The sequence below is a fragment of the Vipera ursinii genome, assembly GCF_947247035.1.
Source record: "Vipera ursinii genome assembly, chromosome: Z".
NCBI lineage: Eukaryota > Metazoa > Chordata > Lepidosauria > Squamata > Viperidae > Vipera > Vipera ursinii.
In genome coordinates this window covers 90,300,067-90,320,726 of record NC_139517.1, presented here as the reverse complement: position 1 = coordinate 90,320,726, position 20,660 = coordinate 90,300,067, and the positions used below count along the sequence as shown (strand labels likewise).

The 20,660-nt window shown below is 35.8% G+C and overlaps 1 protein-coding gene across 9 annotated transcripts in view; it reads right to left on the bottom strand.

Annotated features, from left to right (window-relative positions):
• Positions 1–20,660, bottom strand: part of OSBPL3 (oxysterol binding protein like 3) — a 122,782-nt gene that overhangs the window by 43,472 nt on the left and 58,650 nt on the right. For 7 of the 9 annotated variants that reach the window (XM_083376693.1, XM_083376698.1, XM_083376699.1 and 4 more), the window contains 9 exons: positions 18,626–18,742; positions 18,403–18,456; positions 18,102–18,215; positions 14,697–14,870; positions 12,945–13,068; positions 10,647–10,750; positions 10,437–10,529; positions 3,725–3,881; positions 2,953–3,083 (listed from right to left, as the gene is read on the bottom strand). In XM_083376693.1, the coding sequence (XP_083232819.1) occupies positions 2,953–3,083; positions 3,725–3,881; positions 10,437–10,529; positions 10,647–10,750; positions 12,945–13,068; positions 14,697–14,870; positions 18,102–18,215; positions 18,403–18,456; positions 18,626–18,742 (1,068 nt within the window). Of the gene's footprint in view, positions 1–2,952; positions 3,084–3,724; positions 3,882–10,436; positions 10,530–10,646; positions 10,751–12,944; positions 13,069–14,696; positions 14,871–18,101; positions 18,216–18,290; positions 18,457–18,625; positions 18,743–20,660 lie in introns of those variants that run through there. The other 2 variants (XM_083376700.1, XM_083376701.1) reach the window with 2 other exon arrangements.

The following is a 20,660-nucleotide window of genomic DNA, read 5'->3' as shown; positions in this document are numbered from 1 at the left end:
CAGTTAATTTGTGCATGTGAAATCTTTGCTTTAAGAACTGTAAGCAGGATTATTGTTCTTTGGAGAGTACAGCAACTAAGAGATGAAGGCTGTAAAAATATTTAAGAATATTTAAATGAATGGGTAGGATACAGTGGCTATTAATATATAGATCTTAGCACCAAAGTTGTTGATGTACAGTTTAAATATTGCTTTTTATTTTCACACATACAAAAATCATCTTCTAAAATTATCAACATAACCTGATATCTCAATAATATGTGGCAGACTTTGCTTATGGATAGGGAAGAATAGGGAACGATAAAAGAAATCGAGACAGATGAAAACAGAGCCACACTTCAAAATGAAAAGGGAAAATACCACTTTTCATAATACTCTTATGAAACTCTTAGAATGTACATTATACATTCTAAAATAAGCAAAATAAGATGATATATTGCATCATAGTTTTACCAACAGACTTTATTTATTTATTTATTAAATTTTTATACCGCCCTTCTCCCGAAGGACTCAGGGCGGTGTACAGGGCAATAAATATCAAAATGTAAATACAAAAGTTAAAAAAGAGATTAAAAAGAATTAAATAGTTATGCCCAATAATACAATACTAAAAATGTGTTAAAACTTATTTAAATCCAACCCCAAACCCATCAGACCAGGCCAGATTGTTCAAATAGATAAGTTTTTAAATCACGCCGGAAGGAGCGCAGGTCGGGGGCCATCCGGAGCTGAACCGGGAGGTGGTTCCACAGGTCTGGCGCGCCCACAGAGAACGCTCTCCCCCTGGGGGCCACCAATCAACATTCTTTGATCGGAGGCACCCTGAGGAGGCCCTCTCTGTGGGAGCGCACTGGACGGAGGGAAGTTGATGCCGGCAGCAGGTGCTGCCGTAGGTAATCCAGACCCATGCCATGTAGGGCTTTGTAGGTCATAACCAGCACCTTGAATCTCACCCGGAGGGCAACCGGCAGCCAATGCAGCTCGCGGAGCAGAGGTGTAACATGGGAGTATTGGGAGACCCCCAACACAACTCGCGCGGCTGCACTTTATCCCTTTAAAAGTATTTGTGCAATTATTTATATGTGCAAAGCACTGCAACTTCAAGTGTTATGATTTATTCCACCACTCTATTCTGTGCCCTGCTTGCAATCTTGGAACTATATTTGGGAAAGTCTGTATTTAGGGCAATTCATCATCTCCCAGTTTCCTTCCAGTTTCAGTTTCATATATGGACCATTTGTTTTATACCAAGAGAACAACAGATAGATTTTTTTCACTTTTAAAATTGACTGCTCTTGATGATCCCAATCACTCATCAACAACAGTGTAAGGAGAAAGTTGTCCAAAGCTAATTGTATTTTGCTTGGGACTCAGATAAGTGAACACAGACTGACTTCTTGAAATTTGTTTATGTTAGTGCAGGCATGTCAAACTTGCGATGTCACGTGATGACGTGTGACATATCGGGACTTTTTCCCCATTGCCGACAATGGGGTGGACATGGTTTCGCTGTGACGCATCCAGCTCGCGGGCCAGCAGTTTGACATGCCTGTGTTAGTGGATAGGTTTTATTCAAAGATTAATGAACTCAAAATTAATGATGGGATTTTATTCTACCTTATTTAGCCAGACTATCAGGATTGCTTTCAAGATGCTTCCTTAAGACTTAGGGAATAAAAATAATGGTGGTCAAGGCAAATGCCAGATTGCCCTATTGCAGGCAGAATGATACAACCAGTTCATTCTATCAATTTATATTTTATTATACAAATTCAAAAGTCGAGTATACAGTATTAAAGAGAAGAGATAAATGGGTAGATGCTCCCACAATCCTGTGTGTCTATTTTTGGAAGTCAAGGTTATAGTTTTGAGAAAGTAACTAGCACAGATCATCCTGAGCACTGGAAATATTTTTTATCATTAACTTCACTAAATTAACTCCACTACTTGGAGATAAGACTATTATGGAGATAGGACCTATTCACACTAAGTGTACCACTTCACAAAGAATGAAATACATGCCTGTGTGTTCAGCACAAGGACACAAGCCTTCTCTAAAAGCTTCTACTACCCTTAGGCAACTCTTGGCAAAATCACAATTTGCAGCTTGTTATAGAAACAAGTGAACAAGTGTATACCAAAGCTAAGTTCCTTTCTTTGAACTCCCCTTGTTTGAAGTAAACTAAATAAAGACAAAAATCTTTATGGTGGACTTGCAAAAAGGTTAAGGCCTTTTGGATAAAAATTTGGTGGAATATGCAGAAGATTTTCAAGCAAAGGATAAAGTTTTGTCCGCAACTCTTCTTGTTGGGAATAATCACAGATGCTACGGTTGTGGACACTAAGTTGATGTTGAACTTAATCACGGCAGCAAGACTTTTAATAGGTCAGTATTGGAAGAAAGAGGAACTGCCGACCATAGAAGAATGGACTTTAAAGGTTTCCGACCTGGCAGAGATGGCAAAGATTTCGGCTTACTTGAAAGATCACTCGCAAGAATGTTATATTATGGAATGGAGAAAATGGGTTGAGTATATCCAGAACAAATATAGGGTTAAGAAGTTTCATGTAGCATTTGAATAAGTCTTCCTTCTTTTTTTCTTTCTTTCTTTCTTTCCTTTTTTTCTTTATTCTTTTTTATATATATTTAATATTATTAAGGTTTGTATTATCCTATATAAGCTAGAGAGTGATGGATTTTAGAGTTTATGGTTGTTAGTATATGGTTGTTTATGATTTTTTTTTTATACCTTGTATTTAGCTCTGGGAAGTCGGGGGGGGAGGGGGGAGGGAGAGGGAGGGAGGGAGAGGGGAGTGGGAGGGGGGACTGTTAAAGATAAACTGTATGTTAAAACTTTTCAATAAAAAAAAGACAAAAATCAAACCAAAAAGAATTAATGTAATTGATAAGACACGTTTTTGAACACAAGTCCAATTAATGTGGGAACTTACAGATGATAAGGCATTCTTCAGTCCAATTATCTGAGCAGATGGAGATGCGACTGAATCATGGTCAAATATCTGCTTCAGCTTCTCTCTTTCTGTTGAAATCGTACTAAAAGCTGACTTTAAGGTAAAGTACACTACAAAAATAGTTAAAAAAAAGTTACAGAAATGACAGTTTGTAGGGCAAAACGTAGAACTTATTCGATGCATCACAATGAAGACAAAGAACACCAAAAAAGCAAACACTCCCAAATCTTCTGATTAATGTCTTAAAAATTGTGCATAAAAGAAATACTTGTCTCATTTGGAAAAAAAGTCCCTGAAATAGCATTCAAATGAATTTAGCTGAGAAAAACTTTGCTGGCACAAGGGTTAAGTTACTGCTTTATTTATTTTATATATAAATAAACGACTAATACCATTTTTCTTGGAGGTCCTCAAAATTTTTTCTATTTTGTTTTAATTAAAATAGTTTACTCTTTTAGAAACCCTTTTTTTTACATCACCAATGCTAAAGCTGAAATTCAGCAAAAGGTTTTAACAAATATCTGATGTGTTAAATTATTCCAAAATCTTACATTCAGAACAATAATCAATATGAGATCATTTTCTGGGGTAAAAATAATTAAGAAAAACATTTATAAAATATCTCTTGTGATCTCCATAAATAGTCCAACATTTGATATTCATAAATTGTATGCAATGTTCACCAAATTTAATTTTCATGAATCTACAAATTGTTTTCATCATCTTTCTACTGGGGACAAATCCCAATTACCTTTGTGCGCTATGTGACACAAATCCTCTTGCAATTTAGAAAATTCTGATGTCATCTCAGAACCATTTGAATACATTTTTTCATCCCCATAATCTAATGTAGATAAATTAGGATTTGAAGCATGCAGCCTTAGTGGAGTAGAAAGAACAGCTGGTACCTACAAAGAATGAACATTTATTTATTTAATTTATATTCATTCATTCATTCATTCATTCATTCATTCATTCATTCATTCACTGATTGTTGCCAATTGTTAGACTGCCTGGATATGTTTGCAGTTTTCTTTGCAGTATTTCAATATTTGCCATTGCTCCTTTCTAGGGCTGAGAGATAGTGATTGGCCCAAGGTCACCCAGCTGGCTTTGTGCCTAAGGTGATGCTAGAATTCATAATTTCTTAGTTTTTAGCATGACGCCTTAACCAATTAATAAAAATGATGCATACAAACTCCCACATGAATGAAATAAAACATTAAGCTTGCTGCTGTATCTGAAATAATGCCAAAGATGGTCATTATACCTGTCTCTGTTTGGCTCTTTTGGCCCACAACAGATTATTTGGAAAAATGATAAATATTCCCTTTCTGACACCCTAAGAAATAGAATTCTTATAAGCAGGTTTCTTTATAAGGAACTAACAGTTTATTCTGACTTCTGGTTTTGCATTGTAATGACACAGCTGAGGGATTGCGGAGCTCCGCATCCCACGGCTGGTTTCGCCCTACCTGGGGACAATAAATGTCACCCCTGAGGCAGCAAGGGAGGGGCACCCCGATGATCGCAGAACGTTCGATCCGTTTGATCTGGGGGAAGACCTCCCATCCAACAGGAGAAAGGTTAGCTGCATTCCAGTGATTAGCCCAAGCTACTGGCATCTGAAGTCCAAAAGCACCAAGAACAACTGTGAACAGCGTGTTGGAGCAGGGTGAGAATATTGATCTTCTCTTCTCTATTTTGAAACTAATTTCCTGGAAAAGATCCCCAAGAAGCAAAAAATCCTCCAAAAGTGAGAAGGAAAGGGAATATAACCCCACCCTTCCATAGACGGAAATGACGATTTAATTTTTATGGGGGACAGAAATACATTGAAATGGACTAATGTAAAGCTATAATTTGGATAAAACTGAAAATTATGGAAAATGTTAAGATTTTCTACTTAAAAGAATATTGATGGAATTACAAGAAAATAATTGTTTTGTTTTAAAAGCTGGAAAATAAACAGACACCGACATCTAGTGGTGGAACAGAGTATAGAATTATAGCCATCTTGCCTCAGAAACTGGCAAGATGCCCAGAAACAGAGTACTTTAAAAAATCATTGGTTTTTAACAATAACAATCTCCAGTGCCTGGTGTACAGCATGTTGTCTTGATTTATATATTTGAGGGGAAAAACCCAGCAATAATAATTAGTTAATGGTCAATAATGATTAAATTTGATAATTCCATAATTAGTATATTAATTAATAATATATTTCTTTGATCTTCCCTTCTCCCATTTGTATTCTTCTTCAACCTTAAACAAATATAATTCTTAATATTTTCAATATATAAATGATTAAATATAGTCATTTTTCATATTTATTCAGATAGTGGTAACATCTATGTATAACATTTTTTAAAATCAGCTTATATTAATCTTATAACCATCATCTCATTAGTTCACCATGCATCCTATTTTTATCCTATTTTTATCCCTTTTATTCAAACCATTCTTATTAGTCATTATTTTTCACAATGTTAAGTCATCCAAAAATATCCAAATTTTCCCATTTATGTATACCATTCCCAATTTTTTCATATTTCATGTATTATAAAAATACTGAGAAAAAGAGTACTTTTATCCCTTTGATCCTCAAGGACTCTTAGCCAAACAGAGAACAGCTGGAAATAGAAGACAACACATTGGGCCAGTGATGGGATTCAAATAAGTGAACATCTGTTTCTCTGTGTGGATGCTGCTTCCAGAAGTCCATTCTGGGCCTGGGCAACAAAAAATTAGCTACCGGTTCTGCTGAACTGCTGCAAACTGGCTGGATCCCACCATTGCACTGGGCTATCTATTGCAGAATGAGAAATACAATTATTTATGAAAACTGCTGACCTTCTTGGATTATAAATACTTACTGAGCGGTGATATTTAAGTTTAAAAATAGTCTACAGAGACAGAAAATTTTTGACTTTTTGGTTATTCGCCTAGGGGGGAAATTACTGGATGGTTTTTAAATGACTGAACATTTTGGATTGTTTATAAGGATAACAGATATATAACACTAGTGTTTGGAATTTAAGACTAGTTTATTTATTTATTTATTTATTTTAATTCCATTTATATCCCGCCCTTCTCCGAAGACTCAGGGCGGCTTACAAGCTTAGCAGTAGCCTTCATTCTATGTATATGCCTGCTTATTAGGGCTTTCACACACACCCCCAAGCGGCATTATTACAAAGTCAGCTTAATTACCCCCAACAATCTGACAACTAAAAGTGGTAAGAAACCCAGGCAATGTTCTTTTCCAAAATCCCCAATCTGGAACATCAGAGATCTGCAGGAGAAATACTTCCAAGATAAGACAAATATTTTTCAGGCAGAAATGTACACTATGTTACAACTAATTCTAATGACAGTGGCTTCAAATAATAATTCAATTAAAAATAACTTTGATGATATGAATGAACATATTTTTGATCTAAGCTTACAATTAAAAAATTCTCAGAAAATGGTGATAAAGAATGAACAAACAAATCAGATAACAGAACAAAAACTAGAGAAAAATGATTCAAAGATAGAGGCTACTAATGAAGAATACCACAACTTAACACAGACAAAGCAAAAATTACAAGATCTTGCTATAATATTGGAAATGGAAAAAACATTTCATTTTTCAGAATATCAAAACAAACCTGAAGACAAGAAAGAAGATTTGACAAAAAGGACAATAGAGCTATTAGGAGACCACTAGAGTCTGGGAGACAAAAAATGGAAAGAGAAATTGAGGGAGAAGAAAAGTCTTAATGAGTATGAGTGGGCGAAACTCCTCAAAAGCACCTTATTCAATTTGTCTGTCCCATTCTTAGCAACACTTATAAAAATACAGGAAGAATTATATGGCAAGCTGAACACACTGACTTGGAAGGCTGCTAGGAAAGAGAAGAAGGCGAGAGCCAGACTCAAGAGAGATGATCTGACTTATCAGATGGAGTACTACATGACTAAAAACGTGTTTGAATATGGTTAAAAGAATAGTTAATTTTGGATACAAATGGGTTCTATAGTAAGAGAGGTGTGATTTATTAGTATAGTATTGCTTTATGATACAGGAAATGTAAAAATAATGATAAGATTTAAATGAATGAAATGTTTTGGATATTCAATTGTAATCAAAGGAGAAAATTATAACTAATAAGAAATGTTCTGAATACAGAAGGGAACCTAAGCTTAAATAAGAACAGGCAAGAACTAGATTTAAGAGAGCTGACTTGGCTTCCGGTTTGCCAAGTCAGCTGTCATGGACATTTGGAGGACGGCTCTCATCTTCCACGTCCAACATTTGCATCGCTGGGGGGGGTCCTAAAAGGACCGAAGAGCCGCCCTAGAGGGGTGACCAGACAGAAGGGGCTTTTGCAGAAACGCGGGGGAGCTGCAACCCCCCCATTAGTGTCTGCATTCCCTTTGTACCGGCAGAAGAAAGACTGGCCATAGGAATATGGTCAGTTACTAGGCTGCAGACAGCCGAAGTCAAACTTACCATCAGGCAACATTAAAGCAGCCTGGAAGAGACGGGGGGGGGGGTAAGATTCCTCTCTTATACCTTAATCTTCTTCTTTTCACCTAAATAAGCTGCTAAGTACTTTCCCCCCTGTGGTGAGGGAGGGGGAAATTCAACCCTCCCTTCAAATAAGTGGTGAGCAAGCCCAGGGGTGTTTTTTTTTAAAAAAAAATGTTGAAGAAGGAAATGGACTAAAAGAAAAGCATTTTCAAAGTACTTGGGGGACATCCAGTGGCTAAACCTGAAATTGCAATCTGACTTTCTCTTTTAAAAAAATCAAGAAAATATTTAAGAAAAACAAGATAAGAGTAACCTTGAGCACCAGATGTGAAACTTCACTATGGAAGAGTTTCAAAAACAAATCCATGCTATGTGGGAAATATCTTACCAAACTTATCAGTTTCTTTCTACAGCTGGCAATGAAATAAGAGCTTTTGGAAAAGAATTAGAAAGTATCTTGATGAAACAAACAAAGTCAAATTGTGACTACAACTAATATTTTATTGGGACAGAACTTAACAGAAAAAATTGAACAATCAAATGGCAGAAGAATTAAATATTCAACAAATATTTGAATATTTGAAGATTATAATGGAGAACAGATGGAAAAAAATATTTAGACCACGACAGTTATATCAAGAGGTGAAAATAATGAGAAGATTTGGTGCTGTTAACAGACTCTTCAATCCTTCAAAAGTGGAGACTGGAGGGACATTTCAATATGATATAGCAACACAAGAATTCTTTGATGACCCTGAGGCAAAAAAGCGAAAAATGACATGGCAAAGGAAGAAAGCAAGAATGAGATTGAAGAAATATGAACATATTTAAGAGGCCTGAAATAGATAATACTAAAATAGACAGGATTGTATTGGGATTACGAGAGATTGTTTTGATGAGTAGACAAAAATACTAACTAAAAAAATAAAAATAAAATATAGATGTATGATACTAACACTGAAATATTGAGTTCTTTAAATGATATGGGTTAAGATGTATATATGCTAAGAATGATAGAATGTAACTAATATACTTGGATGTAGAGACATGAGAATATGTATTAAATGTTGAAATGGAAGAAATTTTGGTTAATTTTTAATATGTGGAAACTATAAATGAGAAACAAGAATATTATATTGTCCTCCTTTCTCCTCCTTGCAATTGGTATTTTAATGACTACTATTCTAAATATTGTATGACTGATATGGATATGGAAATGAGATAAATAAGAACTGGATTACATTACTAGGTATTGGAGAAAATTGTGTAAAGGGAAAGGAGGTTATTTAGCAATATGAAAATGAGAAATCTTAAACATTTAATTTCAATATTAATGTAAAATTAAAGCTAGAAAAATATATAAGGTGTTTGATGTTTTAAAGATGGAATGTTAAAATATAAAATATACTAAAATATTGATAAATATAAAAAAACTATTTAATGACTGATGGATAGCAATGAGAAGTATGTTAATTTAGATAAGAGATAGTATGTATTAAAGGAAAAAAGAGAGAGGAAGTATTGGTTACAATAATTTGGAGATTTGTAATAATATGTATTTGTCTGAAATGGAACTATTGTAACCTGGACACCACGTTGCTTTTTAAAGATACTATTGTAATATTGGGAAACTAATAAAAAAATAAAATGAAAAATAAAATAAAATGCCTACTGGAAGGATAAAAAAAGAGAGAGAGAGCTGACTTGACATACCAGATGGAATATCATATGACCAAACATTTGTCTAAATGTGGTTAAATGAATAATTAAATCTTGGAAATGAAGGGGTTTTACAGTAGGAGAAATGTGATCTATAAGTAGTATAGTATTTCTTTTTCTTTCTTTTTTATGTTATGGGAAATGTAAAAATATAGGGATGATTCAAATGTATGAAATATTTTGGATATTTAAATGTAATCAATTTTGAGAAAACTATAACTGACAAGAAATATTTTGACTATTGAGGGGAAACTAAGCTTAAATAAGAGTTCTGAAAACAGGAGCTATAGTTATTTACATAATGATTTTTTGTAAATGCAACTTAAAATAAGCTGATTAGAAATGACTTTACATACTGATGTTATTGTTAAATATTAGAACAATGTTTATATTTAAATCTGTATGTATTGATTGTATTAAGAACTACATTTGCTTAATTCTTAGTAAAAGGAGAACCTATTGGAAGGAAAGAGGACCAAGGAAAAGTATGTCTAGTTAGTATGTTGATTATTAAAATACAGAAATTAACTACTATTCACTGTTGTTAAATATATGAACCCAGACAACACGTTATTTACTAAGCACTAAAGATTGTCATTCTAAAAAATCAATAAAATATACTAAAAAAAAGGAAGTAACTTTTTTGTTAAAAGTGAATTGTCCAAAAAACTCAATAGGCTGATTAAAACAGAAGCTCCACTCATTCCATGCTGCCTTCACAAGCAGAATGAAATCTCTTTCTCGTGTCGGAATAGTAATTTATTTATTTTATTTTTATTTTAATTCCATTTATATCCCGCCCTTCTCCGAAGACTCAGGGCGGCTTACACGCTTAGCAGTAGCCTTCATTCTATGTATATGCCTGCTTATTAGGGCTTTCACACACATCCCAAGCGGCATTATTACAAAGTCAGCTTAATTGCCCCCAACAATCTGGGTCCTCATTTTACCTACCTCGGAAGGATGGAAGGCTGAGTCAACCTTGAGCCTGGTGGGAGGCGAACCTGCACTAATTGCAGGCAGCTGGTGTTTCTTAAGGAGGCATTAGCCCACTGCTCCACCAAGGCTCTTAGGGCTATAAATTTTACTGGGAAAAATACCTTTTTGCCAGCAAACATAATCTATCTTAGATAGCTTTCTGAAATAATGCTATCCTAAAATATTTGTGTAAAAACTATTAAAGAAATTTTCAAAATGAAGTTGAGTTATAGAAGAGGTGGTTTACCTGCAACATCCCTTTAGCATCTTTACCAAGAGCTCGAGAACGCCATCTTCTATGTGTTCTTTTTTCTTTTTTGGGGCTTTCAAAAAGGAGACCCTTTACAACAGCACATTAAACAAAGAAAAACATGTCATTTATCATCATTCTAGGAAGAAATCTAGCTTTAGCAAGCAGAATGATTCCCCCATAGAAGGGGTAATTTTTTCAACTTACTTGCTGAATATTTATGGCAGGTGCTGAATACGTCCTATGGAGAACTTCCATGCTTTGTAAAAGCTGGCTCATCTCCAAGAGATAGTTGTGACAATGGGAGAGGTCTGTTTGGAATAAAAACAATGGCTTTCACTGCTTTGGTGGAAAGAAGAGAGAAAAAGCAAAGAAGAAAAAAGTGAAGTAAACAATCAAACTTCTTGCTGTGCTTAATTGTTGAAAAACATAACTGACAGAATGCAAAAGTTGTTACTCAGTATTTCATACCTGCTATTATTATTCTACCATTTCTAGAATTAACAATTTAATAGTTGAATTAACTATTTAAAAGAGAATATCATTTCTATAATTTCAGAATATAAATATTCTATGAACAAAGAGAGTTATTGGACAATAGCTTCTGAAATAATGCTTTCCTAAAATAAAACTATTAAAGAAATTTTGAAAAAGAATTTAATGCATCTTTGAACATAATATTTTTTATTTCCTTGGGCATTAACAAAGACTTTTCCAATAGTTTACAGATTTAGCAGATATAATTTACTAAATATTCAATGGTGTCCTATGGTTCTCTGTTAGTTATATTCTTAACAGACAGTTCTGGTTCTTGAAACTGTAATAGTACATTAGTATAATTTACTTACTTGACATGAATGCATTATTGCTTATTCTTAGCACAATGATGCCAATTATTATCTTTACTATACAAGTTGTTCTCAAGTTATAACTGTAATTGAGCCTGCAATTGTGGCTGTACGTCATGACAGTCACAAAGTGGATTACCTGTCAGGTCCAAGCAACCAGATCTACAGGTGTAGAATTCAAACTAACTATTTTATTATATCCTGCCTATAATAATCTCTCCAGCCTGCCTGCTTTCTCCCTGGGAAAATATAGATAAGGCTCATTGGAGCTTGTGGGAGGGGGGCTCAGTTCTGGATCTCTTGTGATTGTGCAATGATTTAAGATTAATTCTCCATTTGAGACATTCCCCCCTGCTTGACTGGGCGTTTCCCAACAGGATCTGATTATTATTTTTTTGCAGTGGTTAAGTAAATGTGGTAGTTGTAAAGTGACCCATTGTTCACTATCGTGTATACTGAAATTAAATGCTGATTTCTGGGGGGGAAAAGGGTTATAAATTGCAGTCATAATGTGAGCCACTTGTTGAGTACCCAAAATGTGGTCATGTGGATGTGGGACGACCAAATGTAAAAAACTTCTAAAATGGGTCATAAGTAGCATTTTCTGGACCTATTGTAAGTTCAAATGCTTGCAAAGCCATTCTGTACATTCTGAGGTGGTATAACTCTGTTCTCCATTTTTCCTTAGAAAAAAAGGGAGATGCTGAAAAAGCATTGTTATTAAATTCCAACATAAATGAACAGCATGATTTCACCAGCTTTCTCTCAATCAGAATTATCAGTAAAAGTATGTTTATTAGTATTCTATTACAATAATATAATATTTAATGTAATGTATACTATAATCTCCCTAAGTAATAAATATTGACTAAATCTGATAATTGGACAAAACTAAAAAATAGAAAAAAGATCTACACATAAAACAAAAAGTTTATTTGAATTAAGCTGTAACAGCTAATCCTTCATTCAATATTTCGAAATAATTAAAGTCCCGTTCCCCATGTCCCCATTTAATATATAAAGAAGGAATATTTCCCAGTCTAAACTGCTAATCAGAAAAGAGTTCAAGTAAGCCTGCACATGTGACTGATCAAAACGTCAGGGGAAAACATAATAGTGTTATTATATGTTAGAGACAGAAGAACTTAATAAGGGATGATGCCATGCCAATAGTATAGTTTTGTTTCCTAAGAAGTAAGAACATCTTGTTTGAAAAGCGGTAAGGACACTCTTATATATTTTTCCAAGGAAATAATTTCACATTGTATTTTACAGGTTTGATTTGCCATGAACCAATTACAGCAGCCCCAAGCTAGGCAGAATAGAACTATTCTACAAAGATAAGGAATGATATTTCATTAACATTTCTAAGAAAGTCCAATTTACACAAAAGACTCTTGTACTCTCATACAGAAAGAACACAAAGAAGTAAGTTTCTTCTGAGGGTCTCCTCATTTTGCACAATTTTGCCTCCTTTCTTTAAGCTAATTATTCAAGTTCTTCAAGCAGGTACCAGCAGTATTTATTTCAATATCACATGGAATAAATTTTTGATTTAAAGACTAGAAAGTAGACATTGTAAGATAACAGGCATATGTCATAATATGGAAGAGGTAGAATACTTAAAATCTTTTAAATCATTCTACTTTCTTTTTACCTTTTGAGCATCTTTCCATATCTTCAGATGGCTGCAAACAAGTTGGAATTCCTGGCTCATTTAAACAAGGGAATGACATAGGACTTCCTGCCTGCACTGAATTTTGCTGTGTCATGCTGCCTCTCTGTTATATGATGATAAGATTTCATTAGTTATAATAAATATGACAATAATCATTTTCCAATGATGAACAGTGCATGACTTACAATTAAGGAACACTTCAAAATTAATCATCAAGGTCTACATTTAAATTCAAAAAAATGATTAAAAAAACGTTTGCCCCAAATTAAGGAGATTATATGTATATTCTATACTGTATTAATCTGCTGACTGGATGAATGAAGATTTACACCAAAAAGACAATTCCTCACAAAACATTGCCTTCAATTCTTAAAGGTAAAGGTAAAGGTTCCCCCGCACATGTGTGCTAGTCGTTTCCAACTCTAGGGGCCAGTGCTCATCTCTGTTTCAAAGCTGAAGAGCCAGTGCTTGTCCGAGGACGTCTCCGTGGTCATGACTAGACGCCAAAGGCGCACAGAACGCTGTTACCTTCCCACCGGAGTGGTCCCTATTTTTCTACTTGCATTTTTAAGTGCTTTCGAACTGCTAGGTTGGCAGAAGCTGGGACGAGTAACAGGCACTCACTCTGTTACGCGGCACTCAGGATTCGACCCGCCAAACTGCCGACCTTCTGATCGACAAGCTCAGCATCCTAACCCACTGAGCCACGCGTCCCAATTCTTAGAAGTTATCAAAAAACAAACGAACAAAAATCAGTAATATCTTTGCATGCTCAAAATACAAATGTTACCCAATTTGCTATACACCATATTATACCAAAGAAGCTGAGCAGTTTTCATCTATATCAGCAGGTTAGTTCAAGAGGAGACTGAAGTCTCCTGAAACAGAGAAGAGCACAATCTGGAGAAGAATGCTTTAGACCGAGACCCACCATGGGATAGAATCTACTTGGTGGGGGAGGTAGAAGAATGAAGGGAGGAAAAGAAACAGAGACATCAAGTACTAAAAGCCAGAGACTGAGCCAGTATCTTTGGCCCTTTCCCTAACTCTAAATAGAGGTAGAGTACTTTAAAATATAATAAACATATCTGTTAAATCAACAATATAGAGTGCACACATATGTCATCAGAGAACATTCAAGAGGGTAAGAGTCCCTATTACAAAGCATCTTAAATCTCGGGTCATGACCTTATTCCTACCCTGCCAATTATCAGTAAAAGTGAACAGGAGAACATGAAAGAGTCCAGGCTTGCTTATCTAGACATAGATAACCTTGCAAAAGAATGCTGACTTAAAACAAAAACCTATTTTGTTCCATACTTTCCTATACTAATTAAAATAGAATTAAAAATGCCAGGAGATTACATTTTGTTTTTCATCAAATCCTGAGAACTCACAAAAAGCCAATAACATTTTGATAATGGTTTCTTTCTTTTTAATATATTTTATTGACTTTTTAACATAAACACCTTGATATTTGGTAAACAGTGTGTTGTCTGGTTTTATGTTACAAAGTAATCACTAACAGTTAGTTTCTATATTCCAAAGTCCACATAACAGCTTTGCTTGATTTTCTCTTTGCAACCTCATTTTGATAATGGTTTCTGCACTACACGTTATATATGTTCCCCAAATCCTACCATCAATGTTTGTTGTATTCTATATAATTATTAAACTAATAAATTAATCCTTAAAAGGATGCCCTTAATCTACGATTAAAACAAAGTCTACCTTTTTATTTGCTGTTGATTCCAAAAGACCAGTTACTGAATCTGCAATAGATGTTGAAGCTGAGAAGAAATGATTGTTGATATCATATGGAAACATGGAAATTTCATTTTGACGATACATTCTATGATGACGCAGTTTTGCGACCCACTCTTCAAATACTTCCTGAGATTTTGCCTAGTAGAGAATTGAAAAAGATAGAAACAATAATTACTAAATCCCAATATATAATTCATGTTATATGGTAGTGCAGTATTAGAATGCAATATTGCAGGCTGAGTCTGCTCACTGCCAGGAGTTCGATCCTGATTGGCTCAAGGTTGACTCCATCCTTCTGAGGTCGGTAAAAGGAGGACCCAGATTGTTGGGGGCAATATGCTGACTCTGTAAACCGCTTAGAGAAGGCTGTAAACCCTTATGAAGAGGTACATAAGTCTAAGGGCTATTGCTATATGGTCTTACTTTCCCCAGTTAGGTCAAAATGATCAATAAAACAATAATTTATCCTTAAGTATTATATTTGTTCACAGCCTGGGCTACTTTCCATGAGGATAGGATAATGCTTGTCCTTGGGAATATAGAAAACAGAAGTTTTACTAGAGCAGATGAAATGGATTTGCTTTTTTAATGAAGTTCTTGTAATCAGTTCTGCTTTTCAACCTAAGCAATAGGAGATAGAGGACTATGGGAAGCAGAAATATACAGTATTTATAAAAGCAAACAACACCTGGAACACATAAACAACAGCACAAAAAAGCAGAAGATATTGACCAAGTATTAATCATAAAAAATCGGAAGTTGCTCAAAGGGTTGGTGTTGGTCTCTCACTAGCTTTCAGAAGAATTTTTAAAAAAATTCAAACAGCCAATCAGGTCAGCAAAGCAAAAAAAAAAAAAGAGCCATACCTCTAGCATTCTATTTCCAGTGAGATTTTTTTCACCAGAGGGTTTTTAAGCTGGAACATACAGGTGAAACTCGAAAAATTAGAATATTGTGCAAAAGTTCATTTATTTCAGTAATGCAGCTTAAAAGGGGAAACTAATATATGATAGACTCATTACATGCAAAGCAAGATAGTTCAAGCCGTGATTTGTCATAATTGTGATGATTATGGCTTACAGCTCATGAAAACCCCAAATCCACAATCTCAGAAAATTAGAATATTGTGAAAAGGTGCAATATTCTAGGCTCAAAGTGTCCCACTCTAATCAGCTAATTAAGCCACAACACCTGCAAAGGGTTCCTGAGCCTTTAAATGGTCTCTCAGTCTGCTTCAGTAGGAATCACAATCATGGGGAAGACTGCTGACCTGACAGTTGTGCAGAAAATCATCACTGACACCCTCCATAAGGAGGGAAAGCCTCAAAAGGTAATTGCAAAAGAAGCTGAATGTTCCCAAAGTGCTGTATCAAAGCACATTAATAGAAAGTTATGTGGAAGGGAAAAGTGTAGAAGAAAAAGGTGCACAAGCAGTAGGGATGACCGCAGCCTGGAGAGGATTGTCAGGAAAAGGCCATTCAAAAGTGTTGGGGACTTTCACAAGGAGTGGACTGAGGCTGGAGTCAGGGCATCAAGAGCCATCACATACAGAATGATCCTGGACATGGGCTTCAAATGTCGTATTCCTCTTGTCAAGCCGCTCCTGAACAACAAACGTCAGAAGCGTCTTACCTGGGCTAAAGAAAAACAGACCTGGTCTGTTGCTCAGTGGTCCAAAGTCCTCTTTTCTGATGAGAGCAACTTTTGCATCTCATTTGGGAACCAAGGACCCAGAGTCTGGAGGAAGAATGGAGAGGCACACACTGCAAGATGCTTGAAGTCCAGTGTGAAGTTTCCATAGTCTGTGTTGATTTGGGGAGCCATGTCATCTGCTGGTGTTGGTCCACTGTGCTTCATTAAGTCCAGTGTCAACGCAGCTGTCTACCAGGAGATTTTGGAGCACTTCATGCTTCCTTCCGCAGACGAGCTTTATGGGTATGCTAACTTCATTTTCCAGCAGGACTTGGCATCTTCCCACACTGCCAAAAGCACCAAAACCTGGTTCAATGACTGTGGGATTATTGTGCTTGATTGGCTAGCAAACTCGCCTGACCTGAACCCCATAGAGAATCTATGGGGCATTGCCAAGAGAAAGATGAGAGGCATGAGACCGAACAATGCAGAAGAGCTGAAGGCCGCTATTGAAGCATCCTGGTCTTCCATAACACCTCAGCAGTGCCACAGGCTGATAGCTTCCATGCCATGCCGCATTGAGGCAGTAATTGCTGCAAAAGGGGCCCAAACCAAGTACTGAGTACATATGCATGCTTATACTTTTCAGAGGTCCAATACTGTTCTATGTGCACTCCTTGTTTTATTGATTGCATGTAATATTCTAATTTTCTGAGAATGTGGATTTGGGGTTTTCATGAGCTGTACGCCATAATCATCACACGGCTTGAACTATCTTGCTTTGCATGTAATGAATCTATCTCATATATTAGTTTCCCCTTTTAAGTTGCATTACTGAAATAAATGAACTTTTGCACGATAATCTAATTTTTTGAGTTTCACCTGTACATATGCAGAAATCTGCCAAAGATTTCAATGCAAAATTTAATTTTAAAAAATATTCCCAAATGGGGATGGTTGGAGTAAGAGTTGCTTTATCCATCTTCATCTATAGCTAACAATAAACAAATTTCAGTCTGAGAACCACAGGAAAAACAGTTAAAAGTTCAACTAATGTCCCAGTCTATAAATAAAAACAGAAGACTCACAAAATCTAGAACTGAGCATTTAAAATCCCATCAGGCTTTTTAAAACCACAGAAAAAGAGTACTATCAGTAGTGGAAGGCTAATGTATCTTATTTGTGCACATACGGTTGAAAAGCAAAGTGTTTTCTGGTTCATTCTGTCCAATGAAAGTAAAAGTAGATTCAATACAGCTCTCATTTGATGATGCAATATGCTGCACAAAATGTACATTTTCACCTAAGGCAGTTTATTAAACAAACTACACAGTGATGTATCTATACTTCATTCCAAGTATATTAATTATACTCATTTGTTTTCTCCCAAACCTACCTTTCTCAACCATCTTCCATGGGAACAAATTAAATTATTACATATAGAGAAAAAACTGACACTCAGACAATTCATTATATTAACACATAATTTTGCATTTTTTGTTACAATGAAAGCCCTATTTGGCTGCAGTGTCTTGTGCAAAATATGAACATATATGGAGGAAAAAGGCTATTAAAGATTAAATGGTGAAACTGCATTTTAAGCAAATGGCAAAGAAATGAATTACTATATGTAGGAGCTTCAAGAGGATTCTGAGCTAGCATGTACTGTAATGATATCTAAGAGCCATACAATATTTTTAGTTTCAGAATATATTCCTATTGTTTAATTAGGGTTACCTTCAAATGATAAATGTGTTCCTCAGTATCCAAGTCTATACATTTAGTCGATTTCTTCACAGACATCACCGAAAGGCCAACATCTATACATCCATGCAACTTGCCTTTCTCTATCTGGCAAAAAAGCATTTCAAATTATTTAGTTTGGCTTAGGAGAAAATGGCATAAAACGTGGATTTTCAGAATTACCTCTTTCCTCCTACTGATGTCTATTGGAAACAATCACCTATTTCTTTCCCCAAACTGTGAAGCTGCCATCATATTATTTTATATGACAACGTCTGCACAGTCAGGCACTTACATCGGCTGGGTTCTTTGCATATTTCAAAATCCCTTTGTCCAGAAAGAACCATCTCTGGAATAAAAAAGCAGAGGTTTTTAATCAGACAGGACAACATACTGCAGTAAAATATTTTTTTTTAAACAGTTACAATATTCTCCCAGCCAACTTTTAGAAAGGTCAGGAAGCAAATGTTTTAAATGGCACTGGCAATAAATACCAGGGGTGAAGGCTGATTACTCACCTTATGCCAACCTTTCAGAGGCCATTTTCTTTTTTTTAGCAAGTAGTCTTCCTGCTTCTGGGGTTCCTGGGTGCAATTCATGACTCCGCGGAGTCCTTCTATGATTTCCCAGCTGTCCTGTTCAGAAACAGAATCCAAAATACCCGATAAGTTTTTTTTTAAAAATAAAAGTACTGTGTATGTTTGTTGCCTTAAGTTATTTATAAAAATAAAGATAATATAAAAATAAAATAAACTTATACAATTACACCTTATCAATATATTGTAAATCAATTTCAGGGAACCTGAAACATATTATTTATTATATCAATTTTTCAAAGCCATTCAATTGGATGCAAGGTGTCCAATTTTAACTTTTTTATTTTACTTATAGTGACCTTTAAACTTAAGCCTTTTCCCGCAATTGAAATATTACTCATACATCTTTGAATCAGCAAGGAACTTTATTAGCATGACATTTTCTGTTCAAATTTTCCTAACGCCTCCCTCCCCCCTCAACAAGCCTCTGACGTGGCTTGTGTTGAGAGAGAATGACTGGCTCTAGGTCACCCAGCCGGTTTCCTGGCTTAAAGGACTGGAATTCACTGTTTTCCATTTTTCCCCCTTGTTTCAGTTTTAAGTTTCCAACTTTGCTTAAAAAAGGACATTTACAAAGTTTTATACATTCTTAGGCTGCTATCAGAACACTAATGTTACTTCAGCCAAGGACAACTTATGCCTGCAATCACTCATGATCTGAGTACAAATTGAGTAAAGCATCATGGAGACCCATCAGAAAAAAAGATGTTTCTGAGGCCTGATTATGTTATTCAGCATAATTGCTTAACAACAAGGACTATCTGTAAGGCAGTTAAACGCAAGACTAGAATTTTAATTGCTAAGTGATATGATGTCCCGAGGACCATTGCCTTTCTTAAGCAAAGATTGTGTGTCATTAAGTGATAACTTCCTGCCAGCTTCCCACAAGCAAAGTCAATGGGGAAGGCAGCTCACAAGCAGGCTGGTGGGCAGATAAGTGACTGCTGCCAGGCAGTGAGAATGCAGATGTGGCCACCATGGCATAAGGGTAGTCGGGGGTTCACTGCTATCAGGTGGGGGAGATTAGAAATGACTTGCCGGAGTGGCCTGAGTTTGCTTGTGGGAGCCCATAGGGAAGGTCAGAAATACCAATGACCAGAGGATTCTATAACTTTTCTAAATGTAAGCTGATTGCTAAATGCCCACATTACAATAATGTGACCTGGGTGTTCTGGAACTTTGAGGATTGGTTGCAAGTACCACTTATTTAAGGGACGCGGTGGCTCAGTGGGTTAGGACGCTGAGCTTGTCGAATCCTGAGTGCAGTGTAGCAGAGTGAGCGCCTGTTACCAATCCCAGCTTCTGCCAACCTAGCAGTTCGAAAGCACGTAAAAAATGCAAGAAGAAAAATAGGGACCACTACGGTGGGAAGGTAACAGCGTTCCGTGCCCCTTTGGCGTCTAGTCATGCCGGCCACATGAACACAGAGACGTCCTCGGACAAGCGCTGGCTCTTCGGCTTTGAAACGGAGATGAGCACTGGCCCCTAGAGTTGGAAACTTTACCTTTATGTTTACCACTTATTCAGTACAATTGTAATTTCAAACAGTCACTGATTCAGTTGTTAGCCAAGGATTACTTGAAGCTATGTGCAAGCAGGAATGGGCTCTTGATGGGTTGCAAATCAAATCATTGCAATAGGTAGAAGAGCAAATAAAATTTTTAAAACCTTTGATATTGTGTTAAAGAGCCAGTTTGGTGTAGTGGTTAGAGGCAACGCTTTCCAAACATAGATAATTACCCAAAATTGAGTAAAGGTGGTTTTTCTTTCTCACAACAAGCAAGGTGAGTTTCTTTCTTTCTCAACACAGCAAGGATATTTAAATAGGGATTTTCTGATAAGCAGTTTTGGGTAATGAATGAAGGAAAAAAGTTTGGAAAGCACTTTGTCAACAATTAGGCTAGAAACTGGGAGACTATGAGGTTTGTCCTGCCTTAGGTATAAAGCTAGTTGGGTG